Source organism: Notolabrus celidotus, chromosome 19, assembly GCF_009762535.1.
Source record: "Notolabrus celidotus isolate fNotCel1 chromosome 19, fNotCel1.pri, whole genome shotgun sequence".
Classification (NCBI taxonomy): Eukaryota; Metazoa; Chordata; class Actinopteri; order Labriformes; family Labridae; genus Notolabrus; species Notolabrus celidotus.
Genome location: NC_048290.1, coordinates 12,896,718 through 12,917,280, shown reverse-complemented (window position 1 = coordinate 12,917,280; position 20,563 = coordinate 12,896,718). Strand labels below are relative to the sequence as shown.

The following is a 20,563-nucleotide window of genomic DNA, read 5'->3' as shown; positions in this document are numbered from 1 at the left end:
TTTCTTTGTCACACTTTACATTTCTGTGTGCAACACAAAATATAAATGGACCTCCAACACAATTATGCTGCAGCCAGATGGATGCATCACAGAGGATTTCAGGTCTAACACAGCTCCAGATGAGCCAGTAAGGCAGCCAAGAAGACCAAATGCTAAACCAACAGTGTGCAGAAGCTGATTCGCAAACACAAATAATGAAAATAGAATTATCAACACATGAACAGCAAAATATCTGTTTATTCATCCAATCAAATTAAAGACTGCATAAAGATATCACAGTGACAGTGTATAAATTAAACAGTTTAAAGTAGGCTGTAATTAGGAGAGAAGGGTTGTGTAAACATTAGTGCTGTGGATGCAATCTCATTAGCTTCTTATTCCCTTTAACAGCGTATGAATGAAGAACAAGAATGCATTAGTTTAATACCTCAGAGATTATTTATTTAACATAGCAGTTTTTTCTTCAGCAGTTAGCCTATCAACACTGAACTTTGATTTAAGTGATGGGAAAATATAACTGTAACGTGATATTTACAACATGCACCAAATGAAATAATCATAAAAGATTATTCAATAAAGTCATTCCATAAAATTATTTGAAGGAGAGAGAAATGCTTGAAATAAAAAAAAAATAGCCCCTGAACAGTAAAACACTTGATTCTACGGCTTGGACAAAATAAAAGGAATGCTTAAGTAGCAGAAACAGTAGGATTCCCTTTGAAAAGTGTGTTATATTACATAACAATTCATGAATATTGTGCTCATAGAAAGTGGTTGAAGTCTGAATAATGCCATTATAGATGAATATACAAAGTCTGGTGAGACATGAAATGAGGTTGTGGAAATGTGATACCCGAGTAAGTGAAGCACACACACACACAAAATCCAAGTAAATTATAAATGTAAAGAGCAGTACAGTGTGCAACTCAATTTCAGTGTCATTAGTGTTAATCCTTGCTCATTTCCCCTTTAAGTCAAAACACAAGCTAGTTTAGAGTATTTAAACTGTTTCAACTAAAAAAAGAGAAGCTACCTGTGTCAATGATATGAGCCGCTGCATTGCAGTTACTCTACATTCACTTCCACTATTTCCCTGAAGAAGAGACCTGGTACATTTAAAGTCCAAAGGCATTGCAGGCCACTGAAATACTTTCTTGCCCTCTCAATCCATCTGTCTGCATTTATACTGTTACAGCTCCAAAACGTTCACAAAGAGCTCCATAAATTTCAGAGCGCTCACTATAATAGACTCCTCACTAAGGCAGCACTTTAATTGTCAGGACACACTTCATTATAGCCGGAGACATCCATTTCCAGAGAACCTAGCAGGAAAATTTGAAATACACCAGTGGTAAAGTCATTTGGCGACAAGCTCTGTAGCTTCTCAATTTCCTGTTTAGGATTTCAGTGTTCAGCAGCAGTGTGAGGCAGACTGAATCACTGCAGGGCTCTCCTGGCTGCCAGCTGTACACACACGATTGAATTACAGCAGCAACAAACGCTGCCTTAAACCAGGTTGTAGACTTCTAGGTTGCCCTGCAAGATGTGGTCCTTCACAGCGCGGAAGACAAATCGAATGTTGTCTGTGTCTGTGGCGCAGGTGAAGTGGGAGTAGATGATTTTTTTCTCATTGGGATTGAGACTCACAAACATATCTAGGATGAAATCTTTCCCTGCTTTCAAATCTTGCTGGGGGCCTGGTAGAATGAGACAGGGGGCAGAAAACAGCACATAAAAGTCACTGGAGTGTTTTCAGTTGGTACATAAAAGCTTTAAAATAAATAAAGCAGTCTAGCACTGTGGTATAAAATGCTTGTAGACAATTTGGGTACTACTTATGAAAGAGGAAACAATGCAGACCTTCACTTTAGCATTTAAAGCTACAGTGAGGAGTTTTTTGCAAGTTAAGAAACACATTCAGACAAACAGTGGTGTCTCTTTATGACCTACAAATGTGAACAAGACCGTCAGCATTTCGATTGAACATTTTTGTATTATCATTTTTAATGTCTGAAACCTCTGGTGGGGTAGGAGGTGGGTGCCAGTCATAGCGCTCTGTCACAACAGCCTTTTTGTAGATTTTCCATGGCAAAGATTTGTAATGGGTCATACATTTCATAGTTAAAATAAATCAGATTTTGAGGGAGAAAATATAATAAAGAAATGCACTGAACTAAATAATCAAAGAGATAAGTGGTATTGCTTTGACCACAGGGGGTGCCAAAATCAAAACAGACCAAAACATCTTAACAGGAGCTTTATTGGTAGATTCATAAGCCATTAAACACAAGTTTGTGTTTAATGGCTTACTTAATGGCTAACTTGTTTGTTATACAGTGTCATACATAAGAATCCAGCCACTTCCCACCTTTCTGCATTTTACGGTAAAAAACAGAGTTCAAATAGACTTATTTTGGCTTTTGACTTTAATACTACAAACAAGAGTGTGTTTGTTCCCACCCTGTTTGTCTTTTATGTCTGTCATGTCTTGCACACTTTGATCCTGTCTTGTTTGTCTTGTCCATCAGGTAACACCACTTCTTGTTGTTCTTGCCTTGACATTGTAACCGACATTAATTATGTGTTCACACTATGTGAAATTGCAAACACACAATAAAAACATTTATAGAAAAATACAAACAAGAGCTGTCCAAAAAGCACACATCTGTTGTACAGTTAAGTTAAAGCTCCTGTGAGTAACTTTTGGTTTGTGTTGATTTTAGGGCCCCCTTGTAAACAAAGTGTTCTGTGCTGATTTGATCATGTAGGGGAGAACGGGGTTGGTTGTCACGCGTGTTGGTTGGCACACTCGTTATATCTCGCCACCAGAGGGCACTGTCTCTCAAATTGGGGTATGGACATTTCCAGAATTAGGATCAGAGCTCAACTACATAGTCTTCTCTGGAGTAAGACAGCTGAACTTGAGGTGAGAGGACTTTTTGTGTTTTTCATGTCAAATTGTAAATATTCAGTTCCTCAGTATTTTTCTTCTAGGCTTTTAAACGATGGGTTTATAACAAAACAAGTGTTACCCTTACAAAGTGTGAGGGGAAAGCTATAGTTTAGATTTTTATTAGCTAGCTAAATAGTTGTTAGATAGTTGTTAGCCTTGATGCTAGCAAAAAAAATCCAGTTGGGGTTGGTCATCACATTCTCTTTAGGGTTGGTCGTCACATGTAACAACCTAGTTGAGGAGGCCCTTATTGTTAGGCCTATTTGTTTTGTTCTTTATGTTGTTATATAGGCCGGCCTAAAGATGTGTTTCCTGTTCATGTTCCTTGCTCATCTTATGTTAAAATGCAATAAGTTATGTAGGCCTATCACTTGTCAGTGTAATTAAACTTTCAAATTTAGTTCTGCCTTCTTGCTTTTTAAAAAGATTTTTCCCATTAAAGTAACATTGTGACAACCAACCCCATAGTGTTTGACAACCATCCCCATAGTGTGTGACAACCATCCCCGTGATGGGGTTGGTTGTCACGATGTGTCAGAGTGTCTTTGATAGTTATTTGCCCCTTTGTTACAATGAGTTGGAAAATGAGAGGGATACACATTTCAAGCCAACACCTTAAGCTTCAATTTAATGTAGGAATGACTATTGAAAGATGTTTTGATGATGAGCAATCATCAAAACAGTAAAAAGTGTGACAACCAACCCCGTTCTCCCCTACATGTGCAATTACTGTGCCTTGGCCAAAAAATTGTGTCATGCCCTTTTATTTTAAAAGTTAAATGTAAACCTCATTGAAAATCTTTGCTGTGAAACATATGAAAAAAGGCTGTATCAGCAGCATGCAGTGCAGTGTTAATTTTGGCGGCTATTTTAGATTTAGTTTTAGTCTTAGTCTTTTAGACAAAAAAGCTGTTAGTTTTAGTCACATTTTAGTCTTTTCAGCCTTTTATTGTTTTAGTCTAGTTTTAGTCGACGAAAACCCAAATCATTTTAGTCTTTTATTTTTGCCAAAACATTTTCATTCTTTAAATAATTCATGTAGTCATTCAGATATTGGTAACAAGGTTATACAAAGTGTTAAAATCGTCAACACTCCTTTAACACTTTTGCTTGTGTAATATCTTAAGTTAAATAATTCAGCCTGGCTCTGCTGAAATCTCAAAAGAAAACATTCTTGATCAGTGTGAGCGTATTTTGATTCTCTTGATTCACAGAAAATGCCATGAAAAGACTGTATTGCACATTTACGACGGTCCTTGAATGTACCTGCAGTGACAGGCGCACTGGACAGTCAGTTCGCGGCACTCTGAAATGCATCTGCATCTTTGATGACGAGGAGTTGATCAAAACTTACTGAAGGTGTCTGATGTTTCACCAAACTGGATTAAATCAAGCTGTAGACGCGGAGCTTTTTACGGTAATAGCAGCAAAAACCGCAAACATCAAATATTAAAAAGACGTCCCTCGGTTGTGTCTTTGTCACTAACGCACACTGGGGGTAAAAATCCTCAGTGAAGATGAGACAGATGCATGGAGGTGGGGAGAGCTGATTCATAAAGCACACGTGCTGCAGGTAGAGACCAAGCTAACACTGCGCCCCTCAGATAATAACTCTGTCCCAGGAATGCATCACTTTTATTTCTGAACATTAGACGCACAGCGGGGAAAACATGGATTTTTAATGTCCGACAGTCGGCCACTAAAGTTTTCGCCATCGTCTCGTCAACAAAATCAAAACATATTTTCGTCAGAGTTTTTATTATCAGTGATGCACTTTAGCTCGTCATAGTCTCGTTTTCGTCATGAAAAAATGAGTCGTTGACGAACATTTATCGTCATCATTTCGTTAACGAAATCAACACTGATGCAGTGAGTCACTTGGACTGCCACCTACCCCACCGGTGGTTTCAGACATTAAAAGTTACTATAAAGCAGTGGTCACACTTTTTGTTGATGGTCTTGTTTTCTTTTTCAGGTCTACATGAAACATAAATAATAATTTCAGTCTGTTTCACAACCAGCTAAAAAACTTCTCACTAGTTCGAGGAAATTGGCCAGATTATTTTTCTTTATTTATGTGGGAAAATACAATTGAAAACCATGAATTAGCCCATTCTTGCTTCAAAATTAGGGACCTTTTTTTGCTGAGGTACTACATAAAACCACAATAGTTACTACAACTGTTTGTAACAGGTAGAAGTTGTGCTATGTAATTTGCATTGTCCCTATCAAATAAAATATAAATATACAAATAAATAAATAAATACAATGAAAAACACTTTTATATGTATTTGTAACATATGACCAAACATAACAGGGCTGAATACTTACCACTGTGTAAGTCACTGTCGTATAACTCATAGCTTATGATGGCTAATGTTAGCTAAATGTGTAGATTTATATTGCCATATAACAGACAATATGAGTCTGTTCAAAGGTTCCTACATGTGCTTGTGTTATGCTAACTTTTATCATTTACTATTCTCACATAATCATATGTAGTTTATCTGTTACATGCCAGAACAGTGTGACAGAACTGAAAGTATAGAATACTTCAAAATATTTCAAGTTAACATTTCTATAGTTGGCTTATATTAGCTTGCTTTAACTACTAGAAGCAACTGGTTACACACTGCCATGCTAAGCTGTTGCTTCAGAACTACAGGGTTAATTTTTCCCATTTCTAAATATTTTATGTTACTTTACAGACACAACAAATCTAAATAAACATCCATAGATATAAATGCTGAATTAAACTATGTTAATTTTGTATTCAAACATCAACAGCATAGTGCTCAAATGCATAATGGATCCATTTCCTCTTACCATCATATTCAGGGAAGTAGTCAACCAAATGAGAGTGCATGATTTTCTCCTCCAGTAAATCAATCTTGTTGAGGAACAAGATGACTGAGGAGTCTTTGAACCACTCGTAGTTTATGATGGTCTGGAACAAGGCCATGCTTTCCTCCATACGGTTCTTTGAAAAACACACACACAACAAAACATCTTAGCATGAGCGGAATCATGAAATCAGACATAGTGTCAGACAGCAGCACTGGCTGCTTCAGAAAATTCAATTGGCTGTAATCTCATCAAGTGAACAATCCTTGCTGAGAGGTGCACTCTGCTGCTGAGGAGAGTGACTTAAGAGCTCCCCCTGCAGGTGAATCGTGCATACTGCAGCATAGATGGCAAGGTTTGTTGTTGTGATCAGAAAGACAGGCATGCATATCCACGATGTTTTCTGTGTTCCTTACAGCATTTTTTATGTTTCTTTTTTCCCCACAAGAGAAGCCCTTTCCTTCCCATGTAACAATTTAAACAGGAGGAAACTGGCGACTGATTGTCCCTTTATTTTGCACGTATCAGTCTCTAACTCACCTCATTCACAGACTCCACAAGGACCTGATCGTACTCACTGAGTGCGACCAGGAACATGATGGACGTTACATTTTCAAAACAGTGAATCCACTTCCTTCTCTCTGAACGCTGGCCACCCACATCCACCATCCTACAAAGGACAAAATTAAGAAGCCAAACAAATAAATACCCACAGAATGTCCCACTAAATTGCAGAAAGTTTCCTTCTTTGTTCACAAGGACAGGTAACAAAAAAGACATGGGGATACAGTCATTACCTTATAATTGAAGTTAGTGTTTTATGAAGGCTTAAATGTTTTTTCCATATTTCCATGACAAATAGAAAACCTTCAGTACCTTTCTTTATGCCATTAAGGTTGAATTCAAAGAACAGGAACTTTCACTCCTCCCCTATAATTTTCTTGTTTAAAAATGTGACATTTTAATGTTTTAAGACCCCTTTTAAGCAGCCAATTTATTTATTTAACCTTTTATTTAGGCCTGAAACAACAGGCCTGCGTTAATGCCAGAAATTATTTTACCATCATCTCAAATCAGTCATCTTTACTGTTATCAAGAAGCTTTGCATTCATTATTTAAATGTACTGAGACACCATCATTATTTTCTTGTTTAAAAATGTATCTTCTCTGTTTGTGAAGTTCACTGACTTCTCCATCAGTTTATATCCAAGTTTCTCACATATGTTACAGGAATAAATTCAACTTCTAACAACTCCATATGTGAGCAAAGAAAAAAGTCAATAAAAGACCATGGAACTCTGACAATTTGACTCTTGGTGACACAACTATGCTTAAACAAGAATAAAAATACTAGGAAAGCGGTTGGTGATGGTTTCCAACTTGTGGTCCTATTCAATTTTATTGTAAGCATTTTTTTTTGTTATTTCCACTAGGCGGCAGTGTGAATTTGAATGTTAGCTAAATATTTAGGATCACAGAGCAACATTTAGATTTAACATTTAACATTTATATTTAGCATTTGGATTTAACAGTGATTGTAACTTAAATATATTAGCTAAATGTGGAGAATTGTTACTGTTATTTTCAGTGTGCACAACTTTACAAACGGCGCCTCATACTATTTCTTTAATATTTTTGTAAAGAGTTGTATGAGGAAGAAACTCCAGAAGCTTTGTGAGGTTTTACTTTTGACCCCAAGCCTGACTGACATTTTGCTTGGCCGATATTGCAGATATCTGTATTGATATACTGATATAGGCCTCTTTTGGTCAATGGCAGAAACATTGGTACTAGCTTTAATGTTGTCTGATATGCATAAGGAATTTCACTAATTCTTTTAAAAAGTTAATTAGTCTATAAAGCAGCTAATTTATCCAATATCAACAGTGGTCTACTTCGGGTGGAATACTAAAGTTAGCATGCTGATATCACTGTTACCAGACTTTATCTATGTTGGGTGCCCTTACTCCTAAATACTCCAGCACTGTTTATGGCCTTGCTTGCAATAAAGCAATTTCAACACAACACAAAACAACACTATAAAAGACCTACCTGAACACCACATTCTGCAGGTCAAAGGGATACTCAATGATACCCGTCGTGGGCACTCTGACCCTCAGGACATCTTGTTGGGTTGGCAGATAAGCCGTATCAGCAATTCGGTCCAAGTCGTTCAGATAGCTGTAAACACAGGAGTACAACACAGGAGTCAGAAAATGAAAACAAAACCTGTTAGATACAGAGATACTGAACTCTGTGGGAGAGTCAAATGTGACATTTATTGAAAAATATTCTAAGAAAGGATTTTTATGTTCAAGTAATTCACTGTAAAGAATTCTTTGAGTAGGGATGAAATGTTTCTTTGCTTTTAAGCCATTAGTCAATAGCCTTAGATGGAATATTCACTGACCCTGGACATTTGAGTTCACTAAAAAGACAAAAGGCAGATGCAACAGTGGAAACTATTTGGCAATGAAAGACGAGTTTCTGTTTACACTCACTATTTGGCCGAGTCGGAGAGCTGGTATTCCCTCCTCCGACTGTAACATTCCTGAATCCCAGGGTCACTCCACAGTCTCTTGATGGCTTCCACATACGGGTTTGTTAACGTTGTGACTTTCTCCACATGAACTGCATTGACAATACTGGCGTTTGCCTGAAAAACAATAATCAACCAATCTTTATTCGTATAGCACAGAATCACAACAAGCGTTATCTCAAGACGCCTTTACAAACATAGCAGGTCTAGACCATACTCTATGTTAAATTATTAACAAAGACCCAACATCAAGACAGGATACAATCCAGTCCCCTCTTACAGACAGGACTTGATCTGATGCCATCTTAATCCAGCATGAGCATTGCACCTCGCAGTATTTAGCTAGTTGCAGCAGCAAGGATAAACTTCCTTTTAACAGGCAGAAACCTTGAGCAGAACCAGACTCATGTTAGACAGCTATCTGCCAAAAATGAAAATTAACAAAACAACATATTACAATGAATTCCTTATCATGACTCTTTCATGAACCCATTTGAATTCAGACGAATATATGATGAACCCCAACCACCTGTTATTGCAGTGTTTTGAAATGAAAGATAAATTGTTACAGAGGAGAAATGGTGATGTTTGAGTTCACCCAACATGCATTACCTACTACCGCTGTAGAATTTATCCCATAAAAAAACATTTATGATATGCTATCATTTTACTAGCTTGGGACCATCTTTTTGTTGATGTTTCAGGTCCCACTCTCACACAGACAGATTCAAGTTCAACCTGTTGGTGACCAATATGTATCTGCTATATGACGGGCTTGTTTTTCAACCAACCTAGATGCATGTCGCTCATATATTACAATCTGAATCCTCCATCTTGCCAGCTTTATACAGACTGGATATGACAAAGTTGTTTTTGGGTTCAAACGGCAAGTAGCTACACATTTTTGTCAGGTCAAATGTCTGTGTATTATGTTGAACTAGAAATCAATTTTTGCAGAACAATACGAGTGAGAGACATGACACTGCAATATGTTATATACAAAACAATGTGACAATCAGGAACTAACAATATAATGTAATATTGTAGGTTGAGGATGTTAAAAAGCTGTGTGCGTGCGTGTGTGTGGGCGTGTGTGTCTTTGTATGTTTATTGTAGCAAATTGGACAGTGGTTTGAGATTAACTGAGTAGGAGAAAAAAAAGGAAACAAATCAGAGAGGGCTGAGCTACATTGATAATTCTCAAAAAGACCAAACATGGGTTAAAAATAAATTAACAACAACAATAATAATAATAATAATTATAATAATAATAATAATAATAATAATAATAATAATAAAAGTAATAATAATAATAATAATAGTTGTGATAATGATAATAATAATAATAATAATAAAAGTAATAATAATAATAATAATAATAATAATACCAACAATAATAATAATAACAATAATAGTGGTAATAATAATAATAATAATACTAACAATAATAATAATAATAATAATAATTATTATTATTATTATTATATTAATAATAATAATAATTATAATAATTATAATTATAATAATAATAATAATAATAATAGTAATAATAATACATAAATGAATTCAAGATAAATAAATCATTACTCTAGTAAAAATAAGAATAATAAATTGTAAGAAAAAAATACAAATTATATGGATGTGGACACAGAAGCTTCCAACCAAACATAACCAAACAGTTTGTTGCTGTACTTTTTTTGTCAGATCCAGATTCTTTTTGATTTGAACTGTGATAACACCCTGGGAAATCAATACTCTTCCTTGTCTGAACATTTCAATAAATTGAAATTCTCCAGATTATGAAAGTGGTTCAGACAAATAAGAGATTTCCATCGTAGTTTATAATTACTTGCAATTGCTCTGTAAACTTTTACAATCTCATACATATATTTATTATACAATTTTTACACCACAAACTGGGACTGGGCAGGACTACAAACTCTGGCAAAAGATGATGGTGCCTGAATATAAACCAGGACTCAAATTCCCCTCTCTTGTTCTCAGCAATAGCCAAGTGTGGCGTTATTGATTGAAGCTGCCTTTGACTCCTACTGTCGGCCTCTGCAGTAGACTTAAAAACATACACGAAGCAAAAATAAATCTTACAGAGCTACCTAAAACAGAACTTCTGCTGTCTGCATTTGCTTTTAATTAAAAATAATTACGCCCCAGATTGTGTACTCTGCACAAGTTGTTTTAAGCTGTTAGTTATTTTTATTACCCGGGTGTGTTAAATACTTGATTTTGATTGGCCAACCCCCATTAAAGAATGGTAATTAATTCTCATCTGCAGACAGAAGTCCCGCTCATTTTACTTTTGCCTGTTGACACTGTTGCAAAAATGTCAGTGTACATCAGTAATCTAAATAGGAAAGACTGGGGTTTAAACCTTACTTTTTGTCTCAGGCTGGTCTTGAGAATTGGGAAATTATAAGTTACCGGCACAGATGTGAGAGCCCGAGGAGCTACTCCCACAAGCAGTGGTGATGATAGCAACAATGTTAAATGTTGTGATATTCACCTCATGTTTAAAAAAGTGTGTCAAATGCAAAGCCCCGGTAAGAAGGAGAGCTGCATGAAGGCAGAAATGTCAATATAAATATTCCTCTGGAAGTCTCCCCCACCCTGTCAAACATGACCTCCACCGACCATGCTCATTAAATGTGTATTTTAACAAATAAGCAGGCTAATGTGGTTCTTATTCACGTAACCAGCTGCTTACTACACATCATCCCTTACAAAGTAAGCCTTGAGTGAGTAAGCATTGTTTTTTTTCTCTAGTGTCAATAAAAAGCTGTGTCATAAAGGAAGATTGAGACTAGCTGATACTGTGACCACTGTGATACTATAAACAGATTTAAAGCATTTATTATACCACACCCATCTCCAATAAAAAAAATACTATCTGATCTTTCATATCCCCAAACAGTAACATAGACGATACAAGGAGTGATTCTCCTTTGCCCTCTTTTTATGGTGTTCTGGTTGATTCAAACTGCTGCCATATACTGTTTGTGTATTAAAAAAAAACAAGGAGATGTTTTATTTTTAGCTACATCTTTTGACATTTCTGGGGGAAGCCATTCCCTCAAGTGCCTTTCCGTTTTGGTGCATCTTTTAAAATCGATTTCATGGCTCCTGCCTCACCACTCTCATGCACCCACTCGCCTCATTTAAAGGGATCCTTTAGAAACTGCTGTGCCAGCCTCTGTTTTATTTAAACTGTTTTTACATGTCTCTTAGAATTTTTCTCTCCTCCAGAGATCAATACAAACCTGAATCATAGCAGTTTACTAGAGGCTCCTACCAAAACTTTTAAGTCTGCAATAATATATACCAAATGCAAGCAACACCCTATTTTATAACTGTTTCTAGATCTGTAAAGCTTTTAGTGAAATAAATATTAAGTTTACAATACTGAAGTGGCAGACTTCTTAGGTTATTTTCAAAAGCAATGGGACCTTGGCTTCAGACAGAGGAAGATGAAAGCTGGATTCTTAATCTATCTCAAGTTACTTTGCAGCTGAAATAATTGATACTGCTAAAGTATTTACTCAGACTGGCTGACCGAAAATAGAACAAAAACCTGCCTAGAAGACTGAGACTGATACTAAGAAGTGTAGAGCTAGCTAGCCCTTCTTATATGACAACTGTTAAGACTATTATTTTGTTCTTGTGCACTAAATTAAACAATTGGATTGGACTTCATTTGGGGAATAAATTTTTATGAGATGTATCCCATTCCCTACAGATCTGTGATCAGAACCGTTTTGTGTATCGGCAGCAGTCTCCTATACAGAAATAACAGACCACAGAAAGCCATAACTGACCCCTCAGAATCAAGTAACAAAAAAACTGTGTAATGGAGAAATAACACACAGTTAATGTTCTACAGTGAACAGCTTTCATTTTTAGAACACCTGTAGTCCCCTGAAGCATTCTAGCATTCATACACTATGCACTTTGGTGCTTACGTTGACAAGCTAAGTGACAACCAGTGTTGTGCTATAAGTTTGCCACCTTTGCTCAAAGTGAGAAAAAGAAAACTCCATGCAACCCATGTGCTGACTCAGACTAAGTTAAGGGTGCCAGTGGCCCATGACGGTCACATGAACAACTTTACAGCCCTTACCGTCATCACAGGAAGCATGCTTTTCTCATCCTTACCTGAAACTAGAGAAAATCACATCCCAGTAGCTTGAATTTGCTGGCATTTAAGTGTGATTACTAAGCTTATAACGCTGGTATGACAGGAACGGTTTCCTTTCCAGTTAATGGGAATTCTGTCTCCCCTTTGTCTGGTGCTTGGATGGCTCAGGAGCACCTGTCTTGACATGCCTGCAGTGTAACGTCACGTGTCCTTTCCGTAAATAGACACAACTCTCTGACAGCAGGATTGCAAAACTAAACACTGCTGCAAATTACCAGAAGTGTTTCACCCTGAACACACACCACAGGCCCTGTCATTGTCTGATACAGTATATCTCGCAGCACTTCTGTCAGCCAGTATGTAGTAAAATCTATTTCTCAATATGCCTCCGAGTGAAAGGAAGTAAAAAACAGAACACAGAAATATTAGTCAGGTTTACCTTGTTGTTTTCGTGCTTGTAGGGGATCTGTAATGTGTTCATGGCCTGGATCATTGCCTGCATGGCAGTGAAAATGTTCTGGTAGACCAGCCTGGTGAAGCCTCTCTTGTCCTCATCAGAGTATCCACGGCCGTGGATGATCCTCATCTGCTTTATGAAAGTACTCTTTCCACTTTCACCCGTTCCTAGACACCAAAAAGTAATGTTAATACAGTAAACATGCATATATCCCTGCTATTATTTAGAAACAGCTCACCAGTCTTTTGTTTGATTTTAAAGAAGGCTTAATACTTTCCATAAACTTAGGAATTTAGGTTCTAGCTAACATTGCTCAATCAGACATTATCTATATATTTGTAGGGGACTAAAGGTACACAAATATGATAGAACAACTTGGAAATAATAGTCTAATGTAGCATAACTCTGTGTGCTTGATTAACCCTGCTGTTATGTCTGTTTCTCTGGATCAGCAATAATGTTCCTGGGTCAATTTGACCAGGGGCATATTCAATTATCCAGCAGTGTCAGAACCCCCAAAAATTTAGTTGGTGTTCTTTAATTCTCACAGATCATAGTTCAATGAGGATAACTCACTTGTTTTTCATTAAAATTTATTTTTTAATGTACATTGGAAAGCCCTAAATATAAATACAATAGTTTTACATGAAATAGATATTTTAAATTTAGATTTTTTTTTATTTTTTATAAAGTGATGTTGATAAATTAACATGACTCCTCTTCTGTCACATGCTACCCAGATTTTTATGCTGCATTTAGCAGGTTTGGAAGGCATATATTGCCTAAAATAGACTTTAAAATGGGTCAATTTGACCCGCAACATAACAGGAGGGTTAACGCAGTGTAACGCCATTTATTGCAATAATAGTCTTAGTCCATCATATGGACTAAGAAGAGTCCAAACTGTCCAAATCTCAACAGCTATAGCTAGAAGTGGTGCATGTAATCATTTTGACGAGAGGATGAATCTGTCACACTTTGATGATCTACTGACCTTATCTTTAGTGCCACAAAGAGTTTTGCATGTTAAAAAAACAACAACCCTTAACTTCCAAAATAGGTGTATTACAATACTATTAAAAAAAATGCTTAAATGCTACATTAAGATGATGACCTTTGCTGTATGTTAGCATCTTAGCATTCTAACAAAATGCATTTTAGCATGCTGATTTCAATATTTGGCTTAAAGCCCTACAGCCTCCCCGAGTGTAGCCTAGGAATGGCAAGGTAAGTCAGGACAAGATAAAAAATATGAAGCAATTTTAGTTGATACAATACCATATTACTGGATGCAATACAATACTAAGCAATGCCATTCCATCAATACGACAAGATATCATATGAAGCCAATATGATGCGATAATACCATACAACACAACATGATACCATACAAAACAATACTAAACGATACAAGACAACACCACACCATGACGCAGCATAAGACAAAACTGCTGACAATGCAATATGATACTGATGGTATGATATGTTATACCTGATACACTGCCTGCAATAATGATAATATCAAGACACAGCAACTCTACACTTATTGATAATATATCTGTATATCTGTCTATATCTGTTTAAATGGAGAATAAAAAAATGCTCTGACAAGATAAAGTGAAGGATTATGGTCATTCTCACCCCAGTGAGGTGTCATGGTTTCAAGTCTCTATAAGTAGTATGGGAGGTAGAGCCTTCAGTTATCAGGGCCCTCTCCTTTGGAATCATCTACCAGTCAGGGTCCGGGAGGAAGACACCCTCTCTTCTTTTAAGATTAGGCTTAAAACTTTCCTTTTTGATAAAGCTTATAGTAGAGCTGGCTCAGGATTGGAGCAGCTCTTAGTTATGCTGCTATAGGCTGAGACTGCCGGGGGAACTGGCACACTGACACACTGGGATCTTATCTCACCAGTGTACCCCCATCACTTACTTTAACTCTCCCTGTCCCATTGAAAGTTATTAACCATAGACCTCTCTGGAGTCCCAGAGCCCCATTATCTCGTAGGTTCCTCTGAGTCGCTGCTATAGATGTCCTGCTGCTGTGGACGTTCCAGACTCCAGCAGCTATGGCTCCTACTACTACTTCTACTACTACTACTACTACTACGACTACTACTATCAGTCCATCACTATCATCTATCTCTCTCTTATTCTCCTCTATCCCTCTTTCCAACCCCAACTCGGTCGAGGCAGATGGCTGTCTAACATGAGTCTGGTTCTGCTCGAGGTTTCTGTCTATTAAAAGGACGTTTTGCCTTTGAGATATGATTGAGTCCTGTCAGTAAGAGAGGACCGGATTGTATCCTGTCTTGATGTTGGGTCTTTGTTAATAATTTCACATAGGGAACGGTCTAGACCTGCTATGTTTGTAAAAGCATCTTGAGATAATGTTTGTTGTGATTTGGCGCTATACAAATAAAAATTGATTGATTGGTTGATTCATTGATGGGGAAGAATCCATATGTTGTCCTGCCTCTAACATACACTGTCACATGCTGATGACATGACTAGAGGGAGACAGCTAAGAGTCATAAGCTATATCAAGTTTTTTGATACAAGTGCTACTGTTCGTATATTGTTTGTTTTGATCTCTCTGTGATTTGTTCAACGCATTAAAAATAAACAAAACCTCAAGCCTTTTCCTCTCGCTCTGTCTGTTGTCTCTGCTATCAAAACAAAGCAAAAGCAACAAGTTTAGCTAGTAGTGTGTGTGGAGTGGTTTCATGTCTCACTCTTACGCAATCTTGGAGTTACTTTTTATTAACAGTGTCTGGGATTCATCTCCACTTGGGTCCTTTGGGCTCAGTGTTTATTCTTTAAGACAAGTTGTACAAACAGAATCTTGTCATCTCACCAGTGGCTGCCTGTATCTTTGAAAAAATCTGAACGACATAAAATTGCAGCATTTCCCCATGTAGCTGACGAGGTTGAAATAAAAGCATTCATTGGAAACTGTTAAAAAGCTTTGCAGAAGTGAAGTGAAAATAACAGTTTGCTACGTTGACGTGTAAGATAAATGTTCAAAAGCCTTAGGACGCTGTTAATATTTAAAGGTTCACACTCGGTTTTTTTTTGTCAGAGACTTTTGAACCTGAAAGGGCGGTTACACATTCAGCATGAGTCAATCATCTTTCACAGAACAGAAACCACAAACAACGTGACTGTGTTACACCTTAACCTTACTCACAGTACTGCTGATGCCCCCTCCTTCAAGTTACACAAATAAATGTTGCCTCCCAAGTTGACATGGTTAATTACACTGTTTTTGATCTTTGGATTACACTGGGAAAAGAGACAGCTGCCTCCGTTTAAAGCGCACATTTATTGTTCATACAGGACCACAAACACATCATTTATCACTGGAGTACTTTCATGGCCAAACAAGTAAAGGATGTGTAAGTCGATGTACTTATTTGCTTATTTTGAGGAGCTTCAATTCATTTCTGGCACACTCAGCGGAATATGAAGCACTGCAGAGTTTTACTTAAGAGCACAGTAGGTTTATAATCTATTCTAAGTTAAATTCCAATGTACTTGTAACTCACATATTAAAAGTTCTTAGAAAGGATCCATAAGTTTTTAACTTTTTTCTAGTCTCATTCATTATTTCACCCCTCAAAGTCATCATGTGACCTCTGTGAGGGGGGTCAATCCCTAAGTTTGGAAACACTGAAAAAACACCAAACTGTATATTAAGGAGAGTCAATTTAGCATTACTAACAACCTAATGTGGTGAACTTATTACAATCTATTAACAGATCATCTACCAGTGCTGCTTGGTAGATTGAACGATAACTTCAGATATTTTATGATCTGATTCTGATGTTTTGATTGTTAAATCAAAATCTTAAGAGCATCCAAAGCTGTGTCATGAATGTCAATCACTTACATAATGATTGTTATTACTCTATTACATCAATACTGTTTGCATCAGTACCTCTTACTGCATTCTTCGTAATACATACGCTGTTTAAAACCACAAACATGAGATGGAGTCCTGAGGAAATGCTACATTCAAATTCATGCTAGTTTTCCATGACTACCAACCCCAGCTTTAAGTCAAGGATTTTTCCGTCAACTTTGATAAGTTACATTATTTATTTTTGACTTATAAATGTGGATAGTTAATACATAACCTGCACTTATGTATAACTGAGGGACCAAAACGTCCTTACAGTATTCCAATGTTTACTCCTCCACGAAGGAAGAGGAAAATATTGTATTTATTACTACATGGATTTAAAAGCTGTCGTAGCTTTTCAGATAGTATTACATCCATTTTTATAAATGACACCATATAATACAAAATATCTAAGTTCAAGTTTGCCATTCTTTGACACAGCAACCCAGCAAATACTCCAAAATGCTCTTAACATGTTGATGTGTCAGTAGAAATGAGAAAAAATGAAATAATACAAAATGAGCTGTATCATGGTACAAACTATTAAAAGAGCTAACTCACTTTGACCATAACGTTCACTTTTGACACTGAAAATACAACATTATGCTAAAGCCTCTATAATGTTTGGCCTTTATGTAGCCTATGTGTCTGTGTATTGGTAAACATGTATGGTGTACGTACATATATTTGAATATGTTCAATTTCAAATACACATTGACATGTGTTTTTAATTTTAACTGTTTTGGTTGATATTCAAATTTTTTAACATGATTTATTTTCCGCTGTTAGTGAAGCACTTTGGAACTGTATTTTTTGAATGGTGCTGCTTCTTCTACCTTCTGTAAGTTAATCGTCTGCCTCTTTGCCATAAAACTACTTAGAGAAAGAAAGGAGACAATAACAAAAGAAAACAGCTGTGTATGTGTACATGTATGTATGCATATCAATCAATCAATCCATCAATCTTTATTTGTATAGCGCCAAATCACACCAAACGTTATCTCAAGACGCTTATACAAACATGGCAGGTCTAGACCATACTCTATGTTAAATTATTAACAACATCAAGACAGGATATGATCCAGTCCCCTACTGGACTTACTGACAAGACTCAATCTTATCTCATCTTAATCCCAAAAAACCTTTCAACAGGTAGAAATCTAGACCAGAACCAGACTCATGTTAGTCTGCCTTGCTCAAGTTGGGGTTGGAAAGAGGGATATAGGAGAATAAGAGAGAGAGAGAGAGAGAGAGGGGGGGGGGGGGGGGGGGGGGGGGAGAGATGATAGCAGCATATATACAGTTGTGCTCATAAGTTTACATACCCTGGCAGAATGTATGATTTCTTGAGTAGTTTCTGTTGTCTTTATGATATAAAAAGAGTAAACACAGTTGTTTGATAAAAATTTTGCTTCACCCAACCACTAACCATGGGTGAAAAAAACTTTTTCTCTTATCATTCATATTCTCTGAAAAATGGCCAAAAAAATCACAAATTCCGCCAGGGGTATGTAACCTTATGAACACAACTGTATGTATATATATTTTTTTCTCTCCCTTTCATATCTATTTATTTATTTGGTTTTCATTTATTATCATTTGTATTAGATTTAATTATATATATATTCTAATGTAAGTGTATATGTGTATGTGTGTATGTATGTATACATATGTATTATTAGTTTTTATGTATGTGTATATGTGTAGGTATGTATATACTGTATGTACGTTTATGATGTATAAATATATATATTTATAAATATATATACACACATACACATATAAACTAACGTTAAATATATATATAAAATATATATATACTGTTTAGAACAACTTAACCCTCCTGTTATGTTGCGGGTCAAATTGACCCATTTTAAAAGTCTATTTAAGGTAATATATGCCTTCCAAACCAGCTAAATGCAGGTAAAAATCTGGGAAGCATGTGACAGAAGAGGTGTCGTGTTAATTTATCAACATCACTTCATAAAAAAAAAAAATAAAATAAAATAAACAAAAATCTGTCATGTAAAACTATTGTATTTATATTTAGGGCTCTCCAATGTACATTAAAATAAGTTTTAACATGAATTTTAATGAAAAAATAATGAGTTATCCTCATTGAACCATGATATTTGAGAATTAAAGAACACCAATGGACTAAATCTTGATTTAAATGTTTAGTAATGGAGTTAAAAATTAGATTAAAAAAAAGTAAATTGGGATTTTTTGGGGTTCTGACACTTTTGGATAATTGAATATGCCCTGGGTCAAATTGACCCAGAAACAGTATTGCTGTTCCAGAGAAACAAACATTACAGGAGGGTTAATATATGTTTGAATATTGGATATGTATTGCAGGATTTGCGTTTTGCAAATAAAAACAAATCTAGGCAAGAACAACAAAAGAAAACAGGGGAAGGTTTGAAGAAAGTGAATTTTGCGGCCCTTACCGAGGAGTAGGAGCTTGTACTCCCGCCTGGAGTCCCTCTTGTCCCGGCGGAGCTGCCTCTCAATCTCATCGTTGATCCTGCGAGCCTCTTTGGCCTCCGGGCTGAGGCAGCAAGCCCCCACGGAGCTCAGCGTCATTCCTGCTCGATAGCACTTCCCCTTCAGAGGCACACATATAGACATAATGCGAGTTATACAGGAAGACAGAGAGTCCCCCGAGTATCCTAAAGTCAAGATATTTGGATTAACCCCTCAAGAGTACCATCTGTGTGCGCCAACACAGCACTCTCTAGAAACAAGGTTTAACAAATGTAACATTTGAGGAAGTAAAGTCGCAAATAGGCTGTTGGTATTACCTTGTTCCTCTCCTGTGAAGAGGAAATTAAGTTTGTGCAACAACTTTAGAAGAATGGAGTTTTTTTTGTATCCCTTTTAGCGGAGCTCCGGGCGTGGTGAGCTGAATATGGCGGAGTTTCACTTCATAGCGCTACAAAATCTCACAAACATGTGCAAGTCGTTTCCCAATGCGGACAAAAGTCTCTACACGCGCTTTTTTGTTGTTCTAGGAGAAGCTTGTTGATATTTCCCTCTGCGTCCTGTGTCGTTAGTCTCCCTCTGTGTATCCTGGGTGAAACCAGCACAGTGAACCATGTGACCGAGGGCTGTGCTCTGATGGGAAACCGTGTGGGCTTTCACTATTATATTATGGAAACAAATTTCCGGCGTTAGCTCGTAAACTACGGATGCATGAGACATTGGAAGCAGCAGGCTGACACACTCTGGCTTCCCCTGAAACCAATTACAACCAATACATTAAACGGGCCCGAACTGACTCTCTTGACTGCTGCTGGCATTATAATGCATAATATATATAATATATCTTTGCCATATTATATTACATTATTATTGTAACTACAACTCGTGGTCATATTACGTACCCATATTTATTTTTATTTATTGCTTAATTTGTCATTACCAACCATAATCACACCATGTCAACCTGTCACTACTGAAACAATTTTAATACTGCATGTGATTACTTCTATTTAATTTAAATTCCATTGTAACATTGTATATATCTAAATTGTATTCTAGCTATATTTATCTATTTTCATTTTTACTTATCTTTTTTTATTTTACTCATTGAAACTTCTTCTTGATTGTACTTATGTCTGGGTTGCTGTAACAACTGAATTTCCCCCCTGGGGATCAATAAAGTAATATCTTATCTTATCTTATATGCATTCAGTATTCCTCTGTTGGAAGTAAAG

At 36.6% G+C, this 20,563-nt stretch overlaps 1 protein-coding gene across 1 annotated transcript; it reads right to left on the bottom strand.

Annotated features, from left to right (window-relative positions):
• Positions 1-217: 217 nt before the first annotated feature.
• LOC117830897 (guanine nucleotide-binding protein G(q) subunit alpha-like) lies at positions 218-19,985 on the bottom strand. The gene is made up of 8 exons (XM_034709233.1): positions 19,649-19,985; positions 19,295-19,451; positions 12,926-13,110; positions 8,299-8,453; positions 7,850-7,978; positions 6,338-6,467; positions 5,780-5,933; positions 218-1,697 (listed from the first exon to the last, which is right to left on the bottom strand). Exons 2-8 carry the CDS (start codon positions 19,428-19,430, stop codon positions 1,507-1,509), a joined length of 1,080 nt encoding a protein of 359 aa, XP_034565124.1. The 5' UTR covers positions 19,431-19,451; positions 19,649-19,985; the 3' UTR covers positions 218-1,506.
• Positions 19,986-20,563: the final 578 nt, after the last annotated feature.